Genomic DNA, 19,112 nt, shown 5'->3' with positions numbered 1-19,112 from the left:
TTCTATACCTAATTGCCTTCCTCTCTTTCTTTCTCTAATTTGCTTCCCTCATCCCTTCCATCCACCTCTTTGCATTCTTCCTTCCTTTTTTCAGAGTTTCAGACGTTCAGACTTCGGTTTCTAATTTACCTCCCCCTGCTCCGCCTAACTCCCCACCCCCGGCTTACTCTTAAAAAATAAATAAGCAAAAAAAAAAAACATACAAGAGCCTTCCATTCAATTTATCCGGTCTGTCTCTGCTTTAGAAAATCAGAGAAGGGGAGAGGAGAGGAAGGAGGAGGGATGGGGGGTCCTGAAGGAGACAGTGAGAGACAGACAGACATAAAGAGAGGGAGGTAGAGAGAAACAGAGAGGAAGAGAGGGAGCAAAGGGACTTGGATAAGAGAGAGTATGGGAAAGGCAGAGAGAGAGAAAGAGAAAGAGAAAGAAAGAAAGAAAGAAAGAAAGAAAGAAAGAAAGAAAGAAAGAAAGAAAGAAAGAGAGAAAGAAAGAAAGAAAGAAAGAAAGAAAGAGAGAGAGAGAGAGAGAGATGGTAGGGGCGTTTGGTGAAGTGAGGGGCCATGTTAATTTGGGAAAAATGTAAACAGCATGTGTAACTGTTCAAAGCGTGACCAAGTCATTTTATATCATTCCCCCTCTCCCTCGCTCTTTCTCTCTCTCTTTCCCTCTCTCTCTTTCCCTCTGGGTGCTGCTAACTCCTGTCAATAGGGAATCTGTACTGCATTAACCCTGCAACACCACTTTCTCTTTCTCTTACTCAATCTCTTTCTTTCTCTCGCTCTCTATTTTTATCTCTCCCTCTCTCACACACAAAGAGTCAAGGATGGGGTTGAGTAAAGGATGTTAAGGGTCAATCTCTCTCTCTCTTTCATCCCTCTTTCCTTCTCTCTTTCTCTCTGCTTTCTCTTGTATTCCTCTGTCTCTCTGCTCTAGATCCAGGCGTGGGTTTGAGCCATTGAAAAGAGTGGATATGCTCTGGTGTCACAGCGCACGGACACAAACACTGTTATCTAAAGCCCCGACACTAATTGACCCTTACAGCCATAATATGAAGTGTGTGCGTGTCAGAGAGGGAAAAAGTGAGGGAGAGAAAGAGAGAAAGAGAGAGAGCGAGAGATTATCTATTTCACTTGCTTTGGCAATATAAATATATGTTTCCCAAGCCAATAAAGACCCTTAAATTGGAATTGAAAGAGAGAGAGACAGAGAGCAAGAGAGAGAGGGAAGGAAAGAGAGAGAGAGAGAGAAGGAAAGAGAGATGAAAGAGAGAGAGAGAGAGAGAAGGAAAGAGGGATGAAAGAGAGAGAGAGAGAGAGAGAGAGAGAGAGAGAGAGAGAGAGAGAGAGAGCAAGAGAGAGAGAGAGAGAAGGAAAGAGAGAGAGAGAGAGAAGGAAAGAGAGAGAGAGAGAGAGAGAGAGAAGGAAAGAGGGATGAAAGAGAGAGAGAGAGAGAGAGGTCAAAGGCAATATGTTTTGTTTTTTGAAGTTGTGGTTTATATTCTTTGTTTGCTCAAAGTATCTGAGACAACTTGAGTTTGTTTCAAGTGCAATAGTTATATAAGTGATATTGAATGAGTTGTATGGGGGGTTAGTTATTTTAACCACTCTTTATTGAAGACCACCTGAAAGTGTGGGAGGGAGGGAGGGAGGGCGGGAGGGAGAGAAGGAGAGAGGGAGAGAGGGAGGGAGGGAGAGAGAGAAGGAGAGGGACAGAGAGAGGGGGGGGGGGGGGATCTTCTTCAGCCTACTATTCTTTTGTTTTAATGCTTATAGCATCATTTCGGCACACAATGTTTCACCTCCATTTCCATTTCCCCCTTCCACAGACATGGAACAGCAGCCGCACAAGCTGTCCCAAGAGGCAGGTGTGTGTGTGTGTGTGTTCTCACACCCTGACTAACGTGAATCATGTACTTTCTCATATCAGTGACAGCTAACTAGACAAGGGCTTTAGCTGCCCCTGACCCTTCTCAACCCAAGCCATTTTTTACAATGAAGGAAACTTTCCATTCACTCACGCACACACACACGCACACACACACATACACACACTAGAACTCATTTCTACAAGCTTGTAAAAACTTACATTCAGATCAAATTGCCTCCTTAATGTCCTACACTGTAACTTCCATTTTAAATAGTACAAGGATGTTTTCTAAGCGAAAATTGTATATGTTTTGATAAAGATATGTCACGTCTATAAAAGGGGCCCTTTTTTATCACATTTTATCTCAGTATTTGTTCACATTTTTTCTATCAAAATGTACAATGTGCCATTATAGCATATCTTTGGAGGTCATTGTATTTTGTTTGTGATTTTCTGCAGACAAAAGTAAATATAATATACTATAATGATTCTGTATTCTCATATAAATGTGTTATAAGTATTTGTTGTCTTGTGAATATGCTTATGTTATTACACATTTCTATATTAGAGGAGGGATTTCTACACTTATCTAAAAATATTCACGATTCATATCTATTGAAATTGAATTAGAAGTTTGAGAAAAGTGGTGCAGGAAACGAAGTGCAAATTCCCCTTGGTCATCATGTTATTATTATTCAAAATATACAACTAACTGGGAACCTCAACTGTGAACAATCAAAAAATGATCAAATAACAGAAATGCCACTGGTATGCTTTGTAAAATATTAATTTGTGAAAGCCATCGGTTCAGGATATTCAAATATTAAATATGCAATAATAATAACCATTACTATAATAATCATCATTATAATAAATAAATACACATTTTTATAAGAATGTTATTGTGGAAGATAATTTACTCATTTTTACTGGGACTTACCTTCAAAATGCATTTTTAATTTTCGCAATATCCTTTATTTCCTTTCGGCGCGCACTGATTAAATCAGCAAGACTTTCTCCAAAGGCTACTGGAGTAATTGCGTAATGATGAATTCGAATATCTCTTGTTGATTTAACCTTTTCAAAACTTTTCTCCATAAACTAACATTTTTCCTTGATTAGTCTAACTTGAAGTGCCTTCTCTTGAAAAAAAAAACATCTTCTGAATCCTATGTCCATGAAATGTCCATGGAACTTTACACCTTCTCTAATTAAACGTTTGTGAATTGATCAAAAACATCGCTAACGCCGAATTCTACCGGTGGGTCGCTGTTTATAAAAGCCGAGGTGTGCGCACCAAATCCGCCTGGCTGACTTTGACGGTCCGCAGACTTGACGGGTGTGTGGTCTGTGTGACAGACTGACTGACGGCGGAGGGTTTTTGTAAGGAGGGCGAAAGTTTTTCTGTCCCCCTCCTTTCCCCCTCCCATCCTTTTCCTCCTTTCTTTAGTTATTCTCCTGGTGATTCACCAAGTTGACGCATCGGCTAAAATTGAAGGAGTCGTTGGAAGCAAGAGACTCGAACTTGTCACAACTAATTTCTATCTCTGTGATTCTTCCTTTTCATCAAACATATTGTTATTTCATTCGTTCCATGCTTCATCAGGATATTTGTACACGTTAGCCTATGTCAATGGCATATAGGCTTGCCTCTGCGAATTAAAACAGTCTATTTGAATTGAGTTGAGTGAATGGGCTCTATGAATAGAGCCTGATGCGTTTGTATGTGTGTGGTCATTGTGTATTTAGGTGTGCGTGTGTTAGCCTATGTGAATGTTTGCCTGCTCCACTCCTAACTTTCTCCTTTGTGTTACATTCATTCAATTGGCATTAGCTTTATTGACAGTTAGATTAGTCTGATCTCCTTCTCTCACCTCCACCTGTCAGTCAACATGTGCCATTGTGGACCCATAGTGTGGTTTGCGTTTGATGTGTGTGTGTGTGTGTGTGTGTGTGTGTGTGTGTGTGTGTGTGTGTGTGTGTGTGAGAGAGAGAGAGAGAGAGAGAGAGAGAGAGAGAGAGAGAACGAATTGAGAGAGAGAGAGAGAGAGAGAGAGAGATAGGCTATGTGCACACTGCCCACAACATGAGGTGGAAACTGAGCTGCACTTCCTGACCTCATGCCAATTGTATGACCATATTAGAGACACATATATCCCTCAAATTACACAGACACACAAAGAATTCGAAAAACAAATCAATTTTTTATATACTCCCATATCTATTGGGTGTAATACCACAGTGTGCAAACACATCATCAATATGTGTGACCTGTTGCCTCAAGAAAAGGGAAACCAGGGATTTTTTAAAACATTTGATTTAGATTGTACTTTGATTTAACTAGGCAAGTCAGTTCTCTCTCTTGAACAAATTCTAATTTACAATGACGGCCTACGCCGGTCAACGCTGGGCCAATTGTGCACTACCCTATGGAACTCCCAAGCACAGCCGGTTGTGATACAGCCTGGAATCAAACCAGGGTGTCTGTTGTGACACCTCTAGCACCAAGATGCAGTGCCTTAGACCACTGTGCCACTCAAGAGCCCAGGAACAATGAACAAACCCCATTGTAAATACAACCTATATTTATGTTTATTTATTTTCCCTTTGGTAAATAATCTGACATTTGAAATGTGAGTGTAAAGTTTACTGTTAATTTTATATTGTTAATTTAACTTTTGTTTATGATCTATTTCACTTGCTTTGGCAATGTACACATATGTTGCTAATAAAGCCCTTAAATTGAAATTGAATCGAGAGAGAGACAGAGAGAGAATGATATGTTAAATCTAACAATTTCAAAACTAATATTGAATTATTGTCAAAACATTGATGTGCGTCTGCTCATAGTAGTAGTCATGGTATGTTGATATTGGAACAAGACTTTGACAGGATTTCACTAACCTATTAGCGTAATTCCTGTGCCAAAGTGGTACAGTAGGCTATATTGGACAGGACCGGTGGGGAGTCTTGCAGTTTCATCACCATCCATCGTCACAAATCAGCAATTCAATCGGAGAACCTCCCACGCATCTTAAAACAACAGGCTGCTGCGTGCACCCCTTAGTGGAGGTGAGCAGTTACTGCATGCAGTTCTGACAACCATGAGAGGTTTATTTGAATTTCCTAACAGGAGACAAGTAAGGCCAAGCTTCATGACTAAAATCATTCGCATTAAACAATTCTCATCTATTTGTTGGCCAAGTTGTTAATGTGAGTGTCAGACGAAAGACCTACACGAGTCGGCAGAACACCTTTGAAAAGTGTTACTTTCTGGAAAGTAGAACGAAACGGAAGTAAATTCTAAGGTAGTAGGTATTATTTCCGGTGACGTCGGCTCTTGGGCTGATGCTTCACGCGGGAAACAGCGAGGTCTCCTCATCACGTTGACAGTAAGACATCAAGTTTGTTCGTTTTTATTCAGGGACGAATGTAGCGGATTCTAAGTAGCTGGGTAGACAACCAAACAGATGAGACCAGTAACATTGGCCTAGCTACTATTGACCCATTGGAGTCAAATAATTAGCGAAGAAACGCCACATAATCACTAGCCGGCTAACGTTAACATGCTAGCCACACTGGCATCCATTTACTAGCCACATCGCTACGAATGGCCAGCCAACTATGGTAGCTAAATAGCTAGTATCGGCATGTTATTGCCACAAAGAAAGCAGCTAGCTAGCTACAATTAGCATATTGTTGTTCATTCAATACTAAGCTTTTATACCCGCATTGAGTTGTCACTTGTAGCTACACTTAGCTAGCTAAATATTTACATGGTTGTTGTTATTGGCTAGCTAGCCTAAACTACATGTTTTGGTTTAACGCCAAGTTAGCTCTATAGTAAATGAAATGTCAACAGACTCACATGTTCACTCTCAAAGGAATTAGCTTGCTACCTAGCTAGTTCGCTGTTACAACTTGGGCTCCTCTGCAAATTAATAACATTGCTAACTAGTTGTTTGACATTGTTTTATTCTGTGTACTCAGTTGAACACCACTTCTCGTGGAGGCAGAGATGGGAGACACGCTTGAGTTCAACGAGATCTACCAGGAATCCAAGGGGTCCTGGGTCAGTAGCTAGTTTACCTTGTCATACCATCTACCATCATTGTCTTAACTAACCAGGTCCCGAAGAGCCCCATGCCGTGTAGGCTTTTGTTGTAGCCCAGTACTTAGATGAATCAGGTGTTAGTCCTGTCTAGTATGAAAGTAGAACACATGCCCGTGGGTTTCCAGGATCAGGATTGAAGTACACATGGGTAGCGTGTATATTAAGGTTGTCATGATACCGGTATCAGATACTAGGAAGGAAGCAAACAAAACATGAAGCAGACTTCATTTCTTATTTTGGCACCCAGTCACATTAAGTTTATTTGCAAGCTATAGCACACAATATTTGACAAAGGTAGAAGGACCATAGAGTGAAGTCTTTGCTTTGTGGTGCTTGGAAAATCTGGTAGTGTAAATCAGTGGTTCCCAAACGGTGGGGTGCTTGGGGGTCATCCTCCCGCCTAATTGGGTGGTGCATCATCAGTTCCTCTTGTCCTGTTAGTCATTGCACACCATAGAGATATATATATATATATATTATATTTATCTCTATCTCTTGTTATAAATGTCCAGATCAAATAGCCCATGTCAGCTAATGTTTTTTTATTTTTATCCCTAATGCTGGAAGGAACCGTGTTGTAGTTGGTGTACAAATAGATGACCACAAACTGGAACCAACTGTAACTCAACATCTAGCTACTATCAAGTTTGGCTATAACAATAGCCTAAGGGTATTTATGTGTGAGCGGTGACTCCCCGCAGAACGACGGTCGTCTGAGGTTCAGTAAGCAGAATGTGGTGTATAAGAGCAGTAAGACGGGGAAGGTGGACAACATCCCGGCAGCAGAGCTGTCCCAGGCCACGTGGAGGCGTGTGTGTCTGGGACACGGCATCAAGCTGGCCACCAGCACCGGACATGTCTACAAATATGACGGCTTCAGAGACACGGTGAGGCGGTGGTGTGTGTGTGTGTGTGTGTGTGTGTGTGAACGACTGAGAGAATTTGTTTGTGAATGTCTGTGTGCTGTGGTGCTGTGTTTCTTCGTGAGAGTTCTGTGGGCAGTTGCCTGGTTGAGTGAGTGCAAGAGTGGATGTGTGTCTCTGTGTGTGAGTGCACGTGGATGTGTGTATAATCTAGCCTTACCAGTGCTGCTGGAAATGGAGAGAAGGAAGGCTGGTCTCCTGAGGTTAATCAGTGTGTATTTGAAAATGGTTTCTTCTGACTGTGGTGGTTCAGACAATGATGTCATTGTTTATTATCCTGCACACTGTCACTGGTGAGGAATTCAAACATAGGCTGGCTGCTCCACTAACCTGTCAGTTTGATGTGTTCACCTTCTATATCATGTTCCACTGGTTAAACACCACCTCAGCCCCACTCCCCATGCATTCTCAATGCTTTGAATGTCTCTTTTCAAAAAGTAATGATCATTTATTTGATTTAGGAGTGGTGAAGTGCCCTGGCGAGTTTTGAAATCCACGTATCACGAGCCATCTGTTTGCTAACTTGGTACTACTTGTGAAGCGCGCCGCTCCGTAACGGAATTTGCTTTGTGTTGATCAGGACTCGCATAACTGGGTTGTATTCACTAGGCACAAAGCGGAAACAAAGCCGGGGCCAACACGGGGAGGGACGATCTTGTCCAATGAGAAGGGCTTGTTTTCTTTTTCTGTTGCAAAATAGTTTTCTACGGTGTCTGCTAATGCATAGCGCCCTGGTGATCCTATGGCAGCATCATATTCGTTTTTTCTTATTTAACTAGGCAATTCTCATTTACAATGACGGAGTTCCCCGGGCCTAACCCGGACAACGCTGGGCCAATTGTGAGCCTCCCTAGCTAGGGGGAGAGGAAGAGGGGTGGTGGAATGGAACAACTATGGGGATTGGGACTGTTTGGTGTTTTGTGCATATGCATATATTGATTGTATGGATAGTGGATGGGAAGGCTGGGATGAGTGTTACTATGGTTGTGTGAGGTAAGCAACCGGACTCTGCCAAAATTGTAATGAGAGACTGAGCTCTTAATACAGGGGCTGATGAGGACAGCAGGAACACACACACACTGATATTTTTGTCTTTACACAGTTACAGGCCAGTCATTATATACACACACACACAGATTTATATCCAGTATATAGTCTGAAATGGAAACACACTTAGATCTGTATACATGTCCTGTCACATACAAACACAATGCCTTCATACATCTTCACAAACACATGCACAGATGCTGTCAACACACTGATATTCTATACACACACACAGCTTGGCGTATAGTCTCTCTTTCGCTGTCCAACACACACACACACACACAGACTGTGGGCTCTCACAGACTCTAATAACTCAACAGGCAAGCTGATACCCAGGTGCATAAACTCGCTTTCCCACACACTCTTTTTCCTCTCTCTCTCTCACACACACACACACTGTCCTTCACAGACATGTGGAAGTGATTGAGGTGTGTGTGTGTGTGTGTGCCCCAGCTCTAATCGGGCCTGCAGGATAAATAAACAGGCTGATTGTAAGCGGCGGAGAGGGAGGGAGCGGACGGATTACATTCACCTCCAGCGTCCCAGGGGCCGAGGGGCCATAATTGAGCTTTGATGAATTAGACCCCTCATCAAGGGGGAGGAAGGGAGAGGGGGAGGAAAGGGGGTGTGTTTTTCAGACTGTTGGGGCATTAAGGATTTAACTGAGAACATCTTTCTACTCAATTTTTCCTCTTTCACATTCTCTCTTCCTCCTCCTCCTCTCTCCCCCCTCCACACATCTCCTCTCCCCCCTCCACACATCTCCTCTCCCCCCTCCACACATCTCCTCTCCCCCCTCCACACATCTCCTCTCCCCCCTCCACACATCTCCTCTCCCCCCTCCACACATCTCCTCTCCCCCCTCCACACATCTCCTCTCCCCCCTCCACACATCTCCTCTCCCCCCTCCACACATCTCCTCTCCCCCTCCACACATCTCCTCTCCCCCCTCCACACATCCTCTCCCTCTCCCCTCCCTCTCCCCTCCACACATCTCCTCTCCCCCTCCACATATCTCCTCTCCCCCTCCACACATCTCCTCTCCCCACTCCACACATCTCCTCTCCCCCCTCCACGCATCTCCTCTCTCCCCCTCCACGCATCTCCTCTCCCCCCTCCACGCATCTCCTCTCCCCCCTCCACGCATCTCCTCTCCCCCTCCACGCATCTCCTCTCCCCCCTCCACACATCTCCTCTCCCCCTCCACATATCTCCTCTCCCCCCTCCACACATCTCCTCTCCCCACTCCACACATCTCCTCTCCCCCTCCACGCATCTCCTCTCCCCCCCTCCACGCATCTCCTCTCCCCCCTCCACGCATCTCCTCTCCCCCTCCACGCATCTCCTCTCCCCCTCCACGCATCTCCTCTCCCCCCTCCACGCATCTCCTCTCCCCCCTCCACGCATCTCCTCTCCCCCCTCCACGCATCTCCTCTCCCCCCTCCACGCATCTCCTCTCCCCCCTCCACGCATCTCCTCTCCCCCCTCCACGCATCTCCTCTCCCCCTCCACGCATCCTCCTCTCCCCCCCCTCCACGCATCTCCCTCTCCCCCCTCCACGCATCTCCTCTCCCCCCTCCACGCATCTCCTCTCCCCCCTCCACGCATCTCCTCTCTCCCCCTCCACGCATCTCCTCTCTCCCCCTCCACGCATCTCCTCTCTCCCCCCACTCCACGCATCTCCTCTCTCCCCCCACTCCACGCATTTCCTCTCTCCCCCCACTCCACGCATTTCCTCTCTCCCCCACTCACGCATTTCCTCTCTCCCCCCACTCCACGCATTTCCTCTCTCCCCCCACTCCACGCATTTCCTCTCTCCCCCCACTCCACGCATTTCCTCTCTCCCCCCACTCCACGCATTTCCTCTCTCCCCCCACTCCACGCATTTCCTCTTCCCCCCACTCACGCATTTCTCTCTCCCCCACTCCCACGCATTTCCTCTCTCCCCCCACTCACGCATTTCCTCTCTCCCCCCACTCCACGCATTTCCTCTCTCCCCCCCACTCCACGCATTTCCTCTCTCCCCCCACTCCACGCATTTCCTCTCTCCCCCCACTCCACGCATTTCCTCTCTCCCCCCCACTCCACGCATTTCCTCTCTCCCCCCACTCCACGCATTTCCTCTCTCCCCCCACTCCACGCATTTCCTCTCTCCCCCCACTCCACGCATTTCCTCTCTCCCCCCACTCCACGCATTTCCTCTCTCCCCCCACGCCACGCATTTCCTCTCTCCCCCCACGCCACGCATTTCCTCTCTCCCCCCCATCTCTCTCCTCCCCCCCCACCCCACGCCACACATCTCATCCCCCTCTCCCCTCTCCACACATCTCCTCCTCTGCAGGATTATGAGAGGATCTCGGAGTTCTTCAAGGCCAACTACAAGGTGGAGCTGACAGAGAAGGACATGTGTGTGAAGGGCTGGAACTGGGGCACTGCTAAATTCTCTGGTTAAACAACACCCTCTTAAACTCTAAACGCCCGTCACACAACACCAGCAGAGGATCTAATATAGTTTCCTCTTGGATGTTTTCACAACCAGATTTTTAATCTCTCTTGAAGTGTTCATTGTAGCATTTCTCCAGCCATGTTGAGGTGCATTGTGGGCGCTGTAGTCTTTAACACCCCCCGCCCTCTGCAGGTCCATTGTTGTCGTTTGACGTGAATGACAGCTCCGTGTTTGAGATCCCCCTGGCCAGCGTGTCCCAGTGTGCCACCGGGAAGAACGAGGTGACGCTGGAGTTCCACCAGAACGATGACGCTGAGGTCTCTCTCATGGAGGTCCGTTTCTACGTCCCCCCCGGCCCGGCAGACGAGGGGGCAGACCCGGTGGAGGTAAACCACGCTCTACTGCCGGACCTGTACCAGGGAGGAGAACTAACTGGTTGAATGGTGGTCATCAGTGCCTTACTGGCTTTACCCCAGCAGATGGCGCTGCCACTACAGCTGTTCTGTACTCAGAAACAGTTGTTTTCACAGCAACATCAATGATGCAGTGATTGATGTTATTCCTGCTTAAACCCTCCCTTCCTTCCTGTCAGGCGTTTGCCGCGAATGTGCTGTCTAAGGCCGACGTGATCCAGGCTACAGGAGATGCTGTGTGTGTCTTCAAAGAGCTGCAGTGCCTCACACCCAGGGGCAGGTACTGTGACATCAGCACCATGAACCACTATTCATCAGTATTAGCGGTCATTACTTTATATAACGTTACTCTACGTTTATCAGATTGATCCGCAAATTGTTCACCTGGCTTGATACGTTCCCCCTTCCAAATAATAACGACCACGGACAAGTAGAGCTGAGCCATTTAATGCTTTTTGAAGTCTGTTTGTTTGATTATAAAATAATAATCACGGTTTTCATTTTTTATTTTTAAAAAACATAATTTTTTAAAATGCATTATGAATTAAGGACACTACAATGATTTTAATGGAAATTCCAAAACCTAAAATAGTGAACAGTCAATTGCCAAAACACTTCCATTGTCTCGGTCAAGTCCAATTCGGGTATGAAATACAATATTTCAGTTGTGTTTATTACTTCGTTTTTATTTGATGACTTTATTATTTCTCATTCCTTGAAGTCCTCCTCTCTTCTCTGCTCAGCCAGGAGCAGTCAGCCAGCCAGGCCATCTAACATTGTTCTCCCCCATACTAATCTGTCTTTAGTCATCCTACTAGTTCGTCAAAGTAGATAAGGTATAACTTCCTCAACCGTCTCTCTCTTCATTGTGTTGTGTACATTCCTCTCTCATACGGCCTGTGTATATCGAACATAACGTAGCAGGCGTAAACGTGTATCTGTCCAGAGATCTGAATATAATGAAGAAATGCTCATGTCTCCGCCCTAACAATGGGAGATGTCCCAAAGGCGACAAGGCAGGCGACAAGCTTAGGTCCAAAACGCATTGGGATTATTTTTGGACCGATTCTGGTGAGAGTGAAACCAATCGCTTCACCTCTTCCTCTCTCATCCGTCTCTGTCCGAGACAGAAAGAACGGGCGCCATGTGTTATGGTCACTGGAGTGTATTACCACATTACTGTGCCAAACTAGATTAAATATTTGCGAAGGGAAAATTAAATCTCCCTTCAGCCCAGAGTCCCATACAGTTCTTGAATAGATTTCTCTAGAGAAACGGCGAGTTGGACCCCCCCCCCAAGCAAATTAACCAACGTCGGTCAATTAGTTGTTTAATAACCGCCCCAAAAACAAAATACCACTTGGTCACTCAGCACTACCACTACAAGACAAACACCTACGTTGGTCAAAGGTCTTTCTCTCTTTCTTGCCCTCGTTCACCGACTTTCTTCTCTCTCTCTCTGTGTGTGTCAGGTATGATATCCTCATCTACCCCGCCTTCCTCCACCTCCATGGTAAGACGTTTGACTACAAGATCCCCTACACCACCGTGCTGCGTCTCTTCCTGCTTCCACACAAGGATCAGAGACAGATGTTCTTTGTGGTAAGTGTTGTGTGTGTTTGATTGAGGTGAGTGCTTGACAGTCGACTGTAGACTGTGTTCAGTTGTGTTCGGCACCAAACACGCGGACAATGCAGTGTGAATGCCGTCGTGCTCACGTCAAACGCCGTGTCAGCCTCTTCGATTCATAACCATTCCCTCTCTCCGTCTACAGATCAGTCTGGACCCGCCCATCAAGCAGGGGCAGACCCGTTACCACTTCCTCATCCTGCTCTTCTCTAAGGAGGAGGAGCTCCGCCTCACCCTCAACATGAGCGAGTGAGTCGGAGAAATAAACGACAGCAGCTCGACAGCACATGGAAGAGGAACAATTAACTCGCTTTGTCGGGTGGTGAGAATCCCTTAATCCGATTTCTGTTTCTCTCCCCCTCTCTCTTTTGCGCCCCTCCCCCTTCCCTTCTTTCTCCCTCTACCATCCCTCCTCTCCCCCTCTCTCTCCCTCTTTTCCCGTAGGGAGGAGGTGGAGAAGCGTTATGAAGGGAAGCTCAGTAAGAACATGTCAGGTTCTCTCTATGAGATGGTGAGCAGAGTGATGAAGGCTCTGGTCAACAGGAAGATCACCGTGCCCGGAAACTTCCAGGGGTAAAAAACACCATACAAAAAAACACTCGCTTGCGGAATCACTCGTAAAACACACACCAATGTTCCTCCTCTCCCTAGAGCTCAAACCCCGTGGTGCTTCCAACGGTTCCTCTTCTGTACGGACCTCATTATAGACCCATGTTATCATAAAGCACTTTGTCGTGCGTTTTGGTAATTGAGTCTCCCTCCCCTGTAGGAACACCCCAGGGGCCCAGTGTATAACGTGTTCCTACAAGGCACAGTCCGGTTTGCTCTACCCGCTGGAGCGGGGCTTCATCTACGTGCACAAGCCCCCCGTCCACCTGCGCTTCGAGGAGATCTCCTGTGTCAACTTCGCCAGAGGCACCACCACCACGCGCTCCTTCGACTTCGAGGTGGAGACCAAGCAGGGGAACCAGTTCACCTTCAGCAGCATCGAGAGGTACGGCAGGGGACTTGGGAACGGACACACGACCGCGTGTCGACTCTTTGCCTGACGAACGGTTTCTGTTTTTTTTGTTTCCCTCTTGTCCATCACAGGGAGGAGTACGGGAAGCTGTTTGACTTTGTAAACGCCAAGAAACTCAACATCAAGAATAGAGGATTCAAGGAGGTAAAACCTTTAGGAGATGTTTACTGTGGTGGAAGTACATTCCACTCTCGTCCGAGATGCGTTTGAGAAATATTGACGGATTTTGCTCTTTTCTTGTGTGTCTGTTGTGTACTCCTGAAGAAGAAGGTTGGTATGGTTACGGAGTTTCGGGAGGGTTGTCTTGGTTTTTTGGTTTGTAGTGGTTACTGCTCGCATGGTGGGCAGGGGGGCGTGTCTGTGTTGGATGGGGGAAGAGGAGGGTGCTACCATTCTAATCATGGTGATTGGTTGCTGTGAATGGCCATAAATGATTTACTAATCGGTTTATGATTATGCTGAGACGCCGAGAGATGTGTCGGAGAGAGTGTGTGTGAAAAGGAGTGTGTGTGTGGTTGGTTGCCTGCGTTGTCTTGACTAATGTATTGCCTGAGGTGTTGCAGTGTGTTAACTGAAAGACGAAACACGTCCTCTAAACCAAATACAGGAATTCCTGATTTTTCACCCATAATGTTCTCTGGTAATATATACAGAGCCAGCTCTATCCGTCAACGGCCCACTTCGTTCCCCTGGGTGGGAGTTGTCATGGTAACAAAGCGACTACCCTGGGGTCACCCGAATGGTCAAGAACTACAAATGATTCTGTCCTCCACTTCCTCTTGTTTGTCTAGCTTCTAAACTTTTCACCTAGGGAGAATCTCAATTGCGTTTCCTTGATTCTTCGCGTCCTTTCTCTTCACCTCCTCAAAAACTCTTGGATTTCGAGGTCAGCGGGGAGGGACCTCTGACCTCATCCAGGGGAGAATGACTGCCCCCTCCCTCATTGAAGCCGTGGAGTTCAAGGCTGACCGTGGTACTGCAGGCATTGTTTGCAGAAAACACAATCCCCCATTATAGTGAATAGAAAAAATGGCATCTTCGTGGTCATTCTTCTTCACCAATCATGATGCCAAAAATGACTTTTAATACACCAGATGTATGTCCTTGAGTCATTATTTTAAAATCCCACAGAGAAGAAGTTAAAAGGATAATTTAGTAGATGATGGCAGACTGCAGTACCCCGGTTGGCCTTCAACTGGAGTAACTCTGTGAGAGGGGGCAGCACTGAGCTAGCCTGCAACGTCACTTCCTGGAGTAGCTCAAACTGCGCATGTTATGTATCCATGAGACGCCCATCTTAACCCACTTCATTTGGCTTCAGTGCGCTATTGAGTATTCCCATAAGAATGAATGGTGTCACGTAATCGATGGCTTTTTAAATTCATATATACAGTCATTGTTCTCATCCAATGGGTTTTGAGAGGGAGGCGAAGAGAGAGGATGCGAGGAATCAACGAAATGCAATTGAGAACCTTCCCTGGTCTCACTTTATCCTAGGAGTAGTCCTAAAGGTAAGGAGGTAAGAAAAGGAAGCCATTTTAAAGTGTTGGAACACAGCCCCTGATCCTTAACCTGCTGTCCATAGGAAGAGATAGAGATGCAGGGCCTTGCTGGGGCATCATGGGTAGTGTAGTCTGACTCTGCTAACCCCCCAACAGGGCATGAAGAGTAAGAACAACGAGTACAGTGACTCCGATGAAGACCAGCACGATGCCTACCTGGAGAGGATGAAGGCTGAGGGCAAGATCAGAGAAGAGGGAGACGGCAGCAACGACTCCGACGAAGAGACCGGTGAGTGACGACTCCTGCAGCCAATCAGGGCCTCAGTAGTAAGAGATCTTAGGGATGTATGGCTGTTGTATGGCTGTTGTGAGAGATTTCAATTTCCAACAGAGCAACTGTGTTAGTGATCTTTTTTTCTCTCTTCTCTTTACTAGATGAGTCTTTCAACCCTGGGGAGGAGAGTGATGTTGCTGAGGAGTGAGTTTTTACCCCTTCATCCATTGCCCACTTCAGTTCCTCTCTCTCTCTCAGTATTTCTCTCTCTCTCAGTATTTCTCTCTCTCTCTCAGTATTTCTCTCTCTCTCTGTATTTCTCTCTCAGTATTTCTCTCTCTCTCTCTCAGTATTTCTCTCTCTCTCAGTATTTCTCTCTCTCTCTCAGTATTTCTCTCTAACAGTATTTCTCTCTCTCTCTCTCAGGTATGACAGTAACGCGTCAGAGAGTGAAAGCGGCAGCGGAGGTGATGGCAGCGATGACGAGGGAAAGAAGAAGAAGCCTGCAAAGAAGGCCAAAGTAGTGAAGGAGAGGAAGCCACGCAAAGAGGTGAGAGGGAGGAAGAAAGAAAGGGGAGGAGCAAGGGGAATGGGGGCGGAGTGAGTCGTGAACAGTGAAATGTATGTTTATTGTATCGGAGATAAATATACTTTCGTATTGACTCCTGGAGGCACCTAAATAGTTTGTATTTATGCACATGTGATATGTGTGTGTGCGCATGTTTCTCTCTCCCCCTCTCTCTCTGTCTTTTAGAAGAAGCAGAAGGACACCAACGCCCCCAAGAGGCCGATGAGTTCCTACATGCTGTGGCTCAACTCCAGCCGTGAGCACATCAAGTCGGAAAACCCCGGAATCTCAATCACGGAGATCTCCAAGAAGGCCGGAGAGATGTGGAAACAGATAGGGAAGGACGACAAAGAGGTGAGGGGGGGGGGGGGGGCTTTATCTGCTCCCCTCATGTCTTTTTGTTCCTCTGTTCTGCTCTTCTCTCTTCATCCCTCTCTTTCTCCTGTTGGGGGGGGGTTATTTAAATGTCCTCCACTTAAAGACATTTTATTAAGGAACTATTTATTACATTTTAAATGTAGTAGCTGCTTGAATAAAACATTGTTTTTAATGGTGAGTGAGCGTTGCGCCTGGTCAAGTTGTTTTGGTTGCATCTCAGCTCATGTTGGTTGGGTGCCCTCCACTGGGCTCCATGGGCATTTTGAATAAAATAATTGTCACCCTAGCTAACTGTATTTAAACTGTTGTTTGGGAAAACAGATTGATAACAAAGGGTCTCTCTCTGCTAGGGGTGGGACAGGAAAGCAGAGGAGGCTAAGAAGAACTATGAGAAAGCCATGAAGGAATACAGAGAGAACGGTGGAGGCTCCTCTACACCCTCCAAGAAGTACGAGACCACACACACACACACCAGGGGAGGCTGGTGGAAGGAGCTGTAGGAGGACGGACTCCTTGCCATAACTGGAATGGAACGGTTTGAAACATACGGAAACCACCTGTTTTACGCCGTTCCGTTGACTCCATTCCAGCCGTGACAATGAGTCCGTCCTCCTATAGCTCCTCCCACCAGCCTCCTCTGACACACACCCGTGAACATCCGATACGCACGTGACCAGGTACACTTACAAGCGCTCAAAACACACACTGGGAAACTTGCTTTTAACATGCGCACAAACGTCCGCCCATCTTTGACCATACATGTCCCTTTTCCGTTTCTCCACCAGGGAGAGCAAGAAGGCAGGAGGCAAGAAGGAGGACAAGGCAGGAGGCAAGAAGAGGAAGTCCGACGGGGGAGAGAAAGAAAAGGAGCAAGGAGGGAACGACAGTTTTAAGAGCCGAGAGTTTATCTCCAGCGAGGAGAGTTCGTCTGAGGGCGAACGGAAGAAGGCCAAGAAAGCCAAAGGCAAACCCAAGGGCAAGGTACTGCACCGTCACCATGGCAGCAATGGGAATAACTTTATTTGTGTAGCCATTTCCATGGATTATGATCAAAGCGTTAATTAAAATGAAATTGCGGGATTATCATAGTGACGACTCTTTCCCCCTCTCGCTCTCTCAGGAGTCTGAGGAAGAGGAGGAAGTGGTGACCACGCCCCCCAGCTCTGAGGAGGACTCTGACTAAGGAGAGGGAGAGGGGCCTCGCTGGAGCTTCTGATGACATCAGAACGAACAGGGAACATTTGGACAAGTTTACACAGTGACAGGTGCACAAAGACATGCAGATGATAAACGCTCACACACACACACACACACACACACTAAGCGTTACATGGACCAATAACTTGTACTCTGTCTGTATGTCCAACACATTCTTAGAAAGTGAATTATTATGTACTACATTACCCATGATTCTACTGGGTTCTATTCTATTCGCCCCATGGGGATGGTTGTAGTTTAAAAGCACTGAGACATGCAGGGGTCTTCAGTCTTGAGTTTTTTTCTTGTTGCTTGTCCTTTTGACCTGTTTAGAGAAATGAAGAACAGCAATTCTGTACTTTTTTTAAATTTTCATTTCCATGTCATGTTTGTTTCTTTGTTTTCAGACAGAATTAATAAATCTTTTGTAATAAAATCTTTGATTGTTTGTAGGAGCTTGAGGAAAGGAAGTCCTCAACGAAATTAAATTATTTAGGAGGCGATAGGACAAAGCACAGGAAGCCATTTAGGAGTACTGGAATGGGGCCATGAATATCTTTAATGGGTAGAGGAGATGTCGGTTTAACCCCCTTGAGACCTGTTCATATTATATACCCTGAAAGACCCTCAGTAACACAAACTCACACACACCTAGAATATGTAGTTGAACTAAAATATACATGTAAAGTGTTGGTTTCATGAGCTGAAATATAAGATCCCAGAAATGTAGTGAGCATTTGTCATTTTGCCAAGACTAATTGATTTATCTTACAGGTGTAGCATATCGAGAAGCTGATTAAGCAGCATGATCATTACACAGGTGCACCTTGTGCTGGGGACAATAAAAGGGCACACTAAAATGTGCAGTTCTGACACACAACACAATGCACACAGATGGCTCAAGTTTTGAGGGAGTGTGCCATTGGCATGCAGACTGCAGGAATGTCCACCAGAGCTGTTGCCAGAAAATGTCACGTTAATTTATCTACCATAAACCACCTACAACGTCGATTTAGAGAACTTGTAAGTACGTCCAACAGGCTTCACAACAGCAGACCACGTGTAACCACGTCAGCCCAGGACCTCCACATCTGGCTTCTTCACCTGCGGGATCGTCTGAGACCAGCCACCAGGACAGTTGATGAAACTGAGATTTTCTGTCTGTAATAAAGCCCTTTTGTGGGGGGAAGAACTCATTCTGATTGGCTGGGCCTTCTCCCCAGTGGGTGGGCCTATGCCCTTCCATACCCATCCATGCCTGTGGCCCTGCCAATTCATGTGAAATCCATAGATTAAGGCCTAACAAGTTTATTTCAATTGACTGATTTCCTTTATATGAACTGTAACTCAGTAAAATTGTTGCATGATAAGTTGATATTTTTGTTCAATATATATTAGATGGAACACTACACAAGGGCAGATAAGGATAGCATCAACACTTATTTTGTCCCCAAGTATGCACTCTTACTTTCTAACAGTTTTAGTGTTTTCAAAAATGTAGAAGCGTTTTCAGACCATAAGTGCGTTCATCAAAACTATTCTACCTTCAAATTTGAGCCCGACTGCTTGCAAAAAGACCAACGCAACCGTACTTATTGCTCGAATCCAAGCAGACAACTGAGTTGGTCTGTCTTTTTTTTTTTAACTAGTAGATTTATACATTTTCTTTGCAGTCATTAAATCATGTTGATCAAAATTGGCAGTATAGCTTATCAAAGGTGCATTATTATGGGC

General features: G+C 45.9%; 1 protein-coding gene across 4 annotated transcripts; it reads left to right on the top strand.

Moving 5' to 3' along the window:
- The first annotated feature begins 5,153 nt into the window (after positions 1-5,153).
- Positions 5,154-18,107, top strand: LOC109905972 (FACT complex subunit SSRP1-like). 4 transcript variants are annotated; one of them, XM_031790147.1, is made up of 19 exons: positions 5,168-5,258; positions 5,857-5,938; positions 6,682-6,867; positions 10,292-10,397; positions 10,589-10,782; positions 10,989-11,089; positions 12,282-12,411; positions 12,584-12,687; positions 12,883-13,011; positions 13,208-13,432; positions 13,531-13,603; positions 13,724-13,729; positions 15,118-15,250; positions 15,397-15,439; positions 15,662-15,785; positions 15,990-16,157; positions 16,532-16,629; positions 16,967-17,162; positions 17,302-18,107. In XM_031790147.1, the coding sequence occupies exons 2-19, from the start codon at positions 5,885-5,887 to the stop codon at positions 17,362-17,364; spliced, it is 2,133 nt and encodes a 710-aa protein (XP_031646007.1). In that variant the 5' UTR covers positions 5,168-5,258; positions 5,857-5,884; the 3' UTR covers positions 17,365-18,107. The 4 variants fall into 4 exon arrangements, with proteins under 4 accessions (XP_031646009.1, XP_031646007.1, XP_031646010.1 ...); XM_031790148.1 differs by lacking the exon at positions 5,168-5,258 and adding an exon at positions 5,295-5,493; XM_031790149.1 differs by lacking the exon at positions 13,724-13,729 and having other exon boundaries at positions 5,154-5,258.
- The last annotated feature ends 1,005 nt before the right edge of the window (positions 18,108-19,112 follow it).

This window comes from Oncorhynchus kisutch, linkage group LG15 (assembly GCF_002021735.2).
Source record: "Oncorhynchus kisutch isolate 150728-3 linkage group LG15, Okis_V2, whole genome shotgun sequence".
NCBI lineage: Eukaryota > Metazoa > Chordata > Actinopteri > Salmoniformes > Salmonidae > Oncorhynchus > Oncorhynchus kisutch.
Note: the sequence above shows the minus strand (reverse complement) of the source record. Positions and strands in the feature narration are given on the sequence as shown.

Excerpts from the sequence above, each read along its gene's own strand:
- LOC109905972 (XM_031790147.1), top strand. The coding sequence starts at position 5,885 with ATGGGAGACACGCTTGAGTTCAACGAGATCTACCAGGAATCCAAGGGG. Across the intron at positions 5,939-6,681 it reads AGGAATCCAAGGGGTCCTGG|AACGACGGTCGTCTGAGGTT; the intron begins GTCAGTAGCTAG and ends GACTCCCCGCAG. Across the intron at positions 12,412-12,583 it reads AGAGACAGATGTTCTTTGTG|ATCAGTCTGGACCCGCCCAT; the intron begins GTAAGTGTTGTG and ends CTCCGTCTACAG.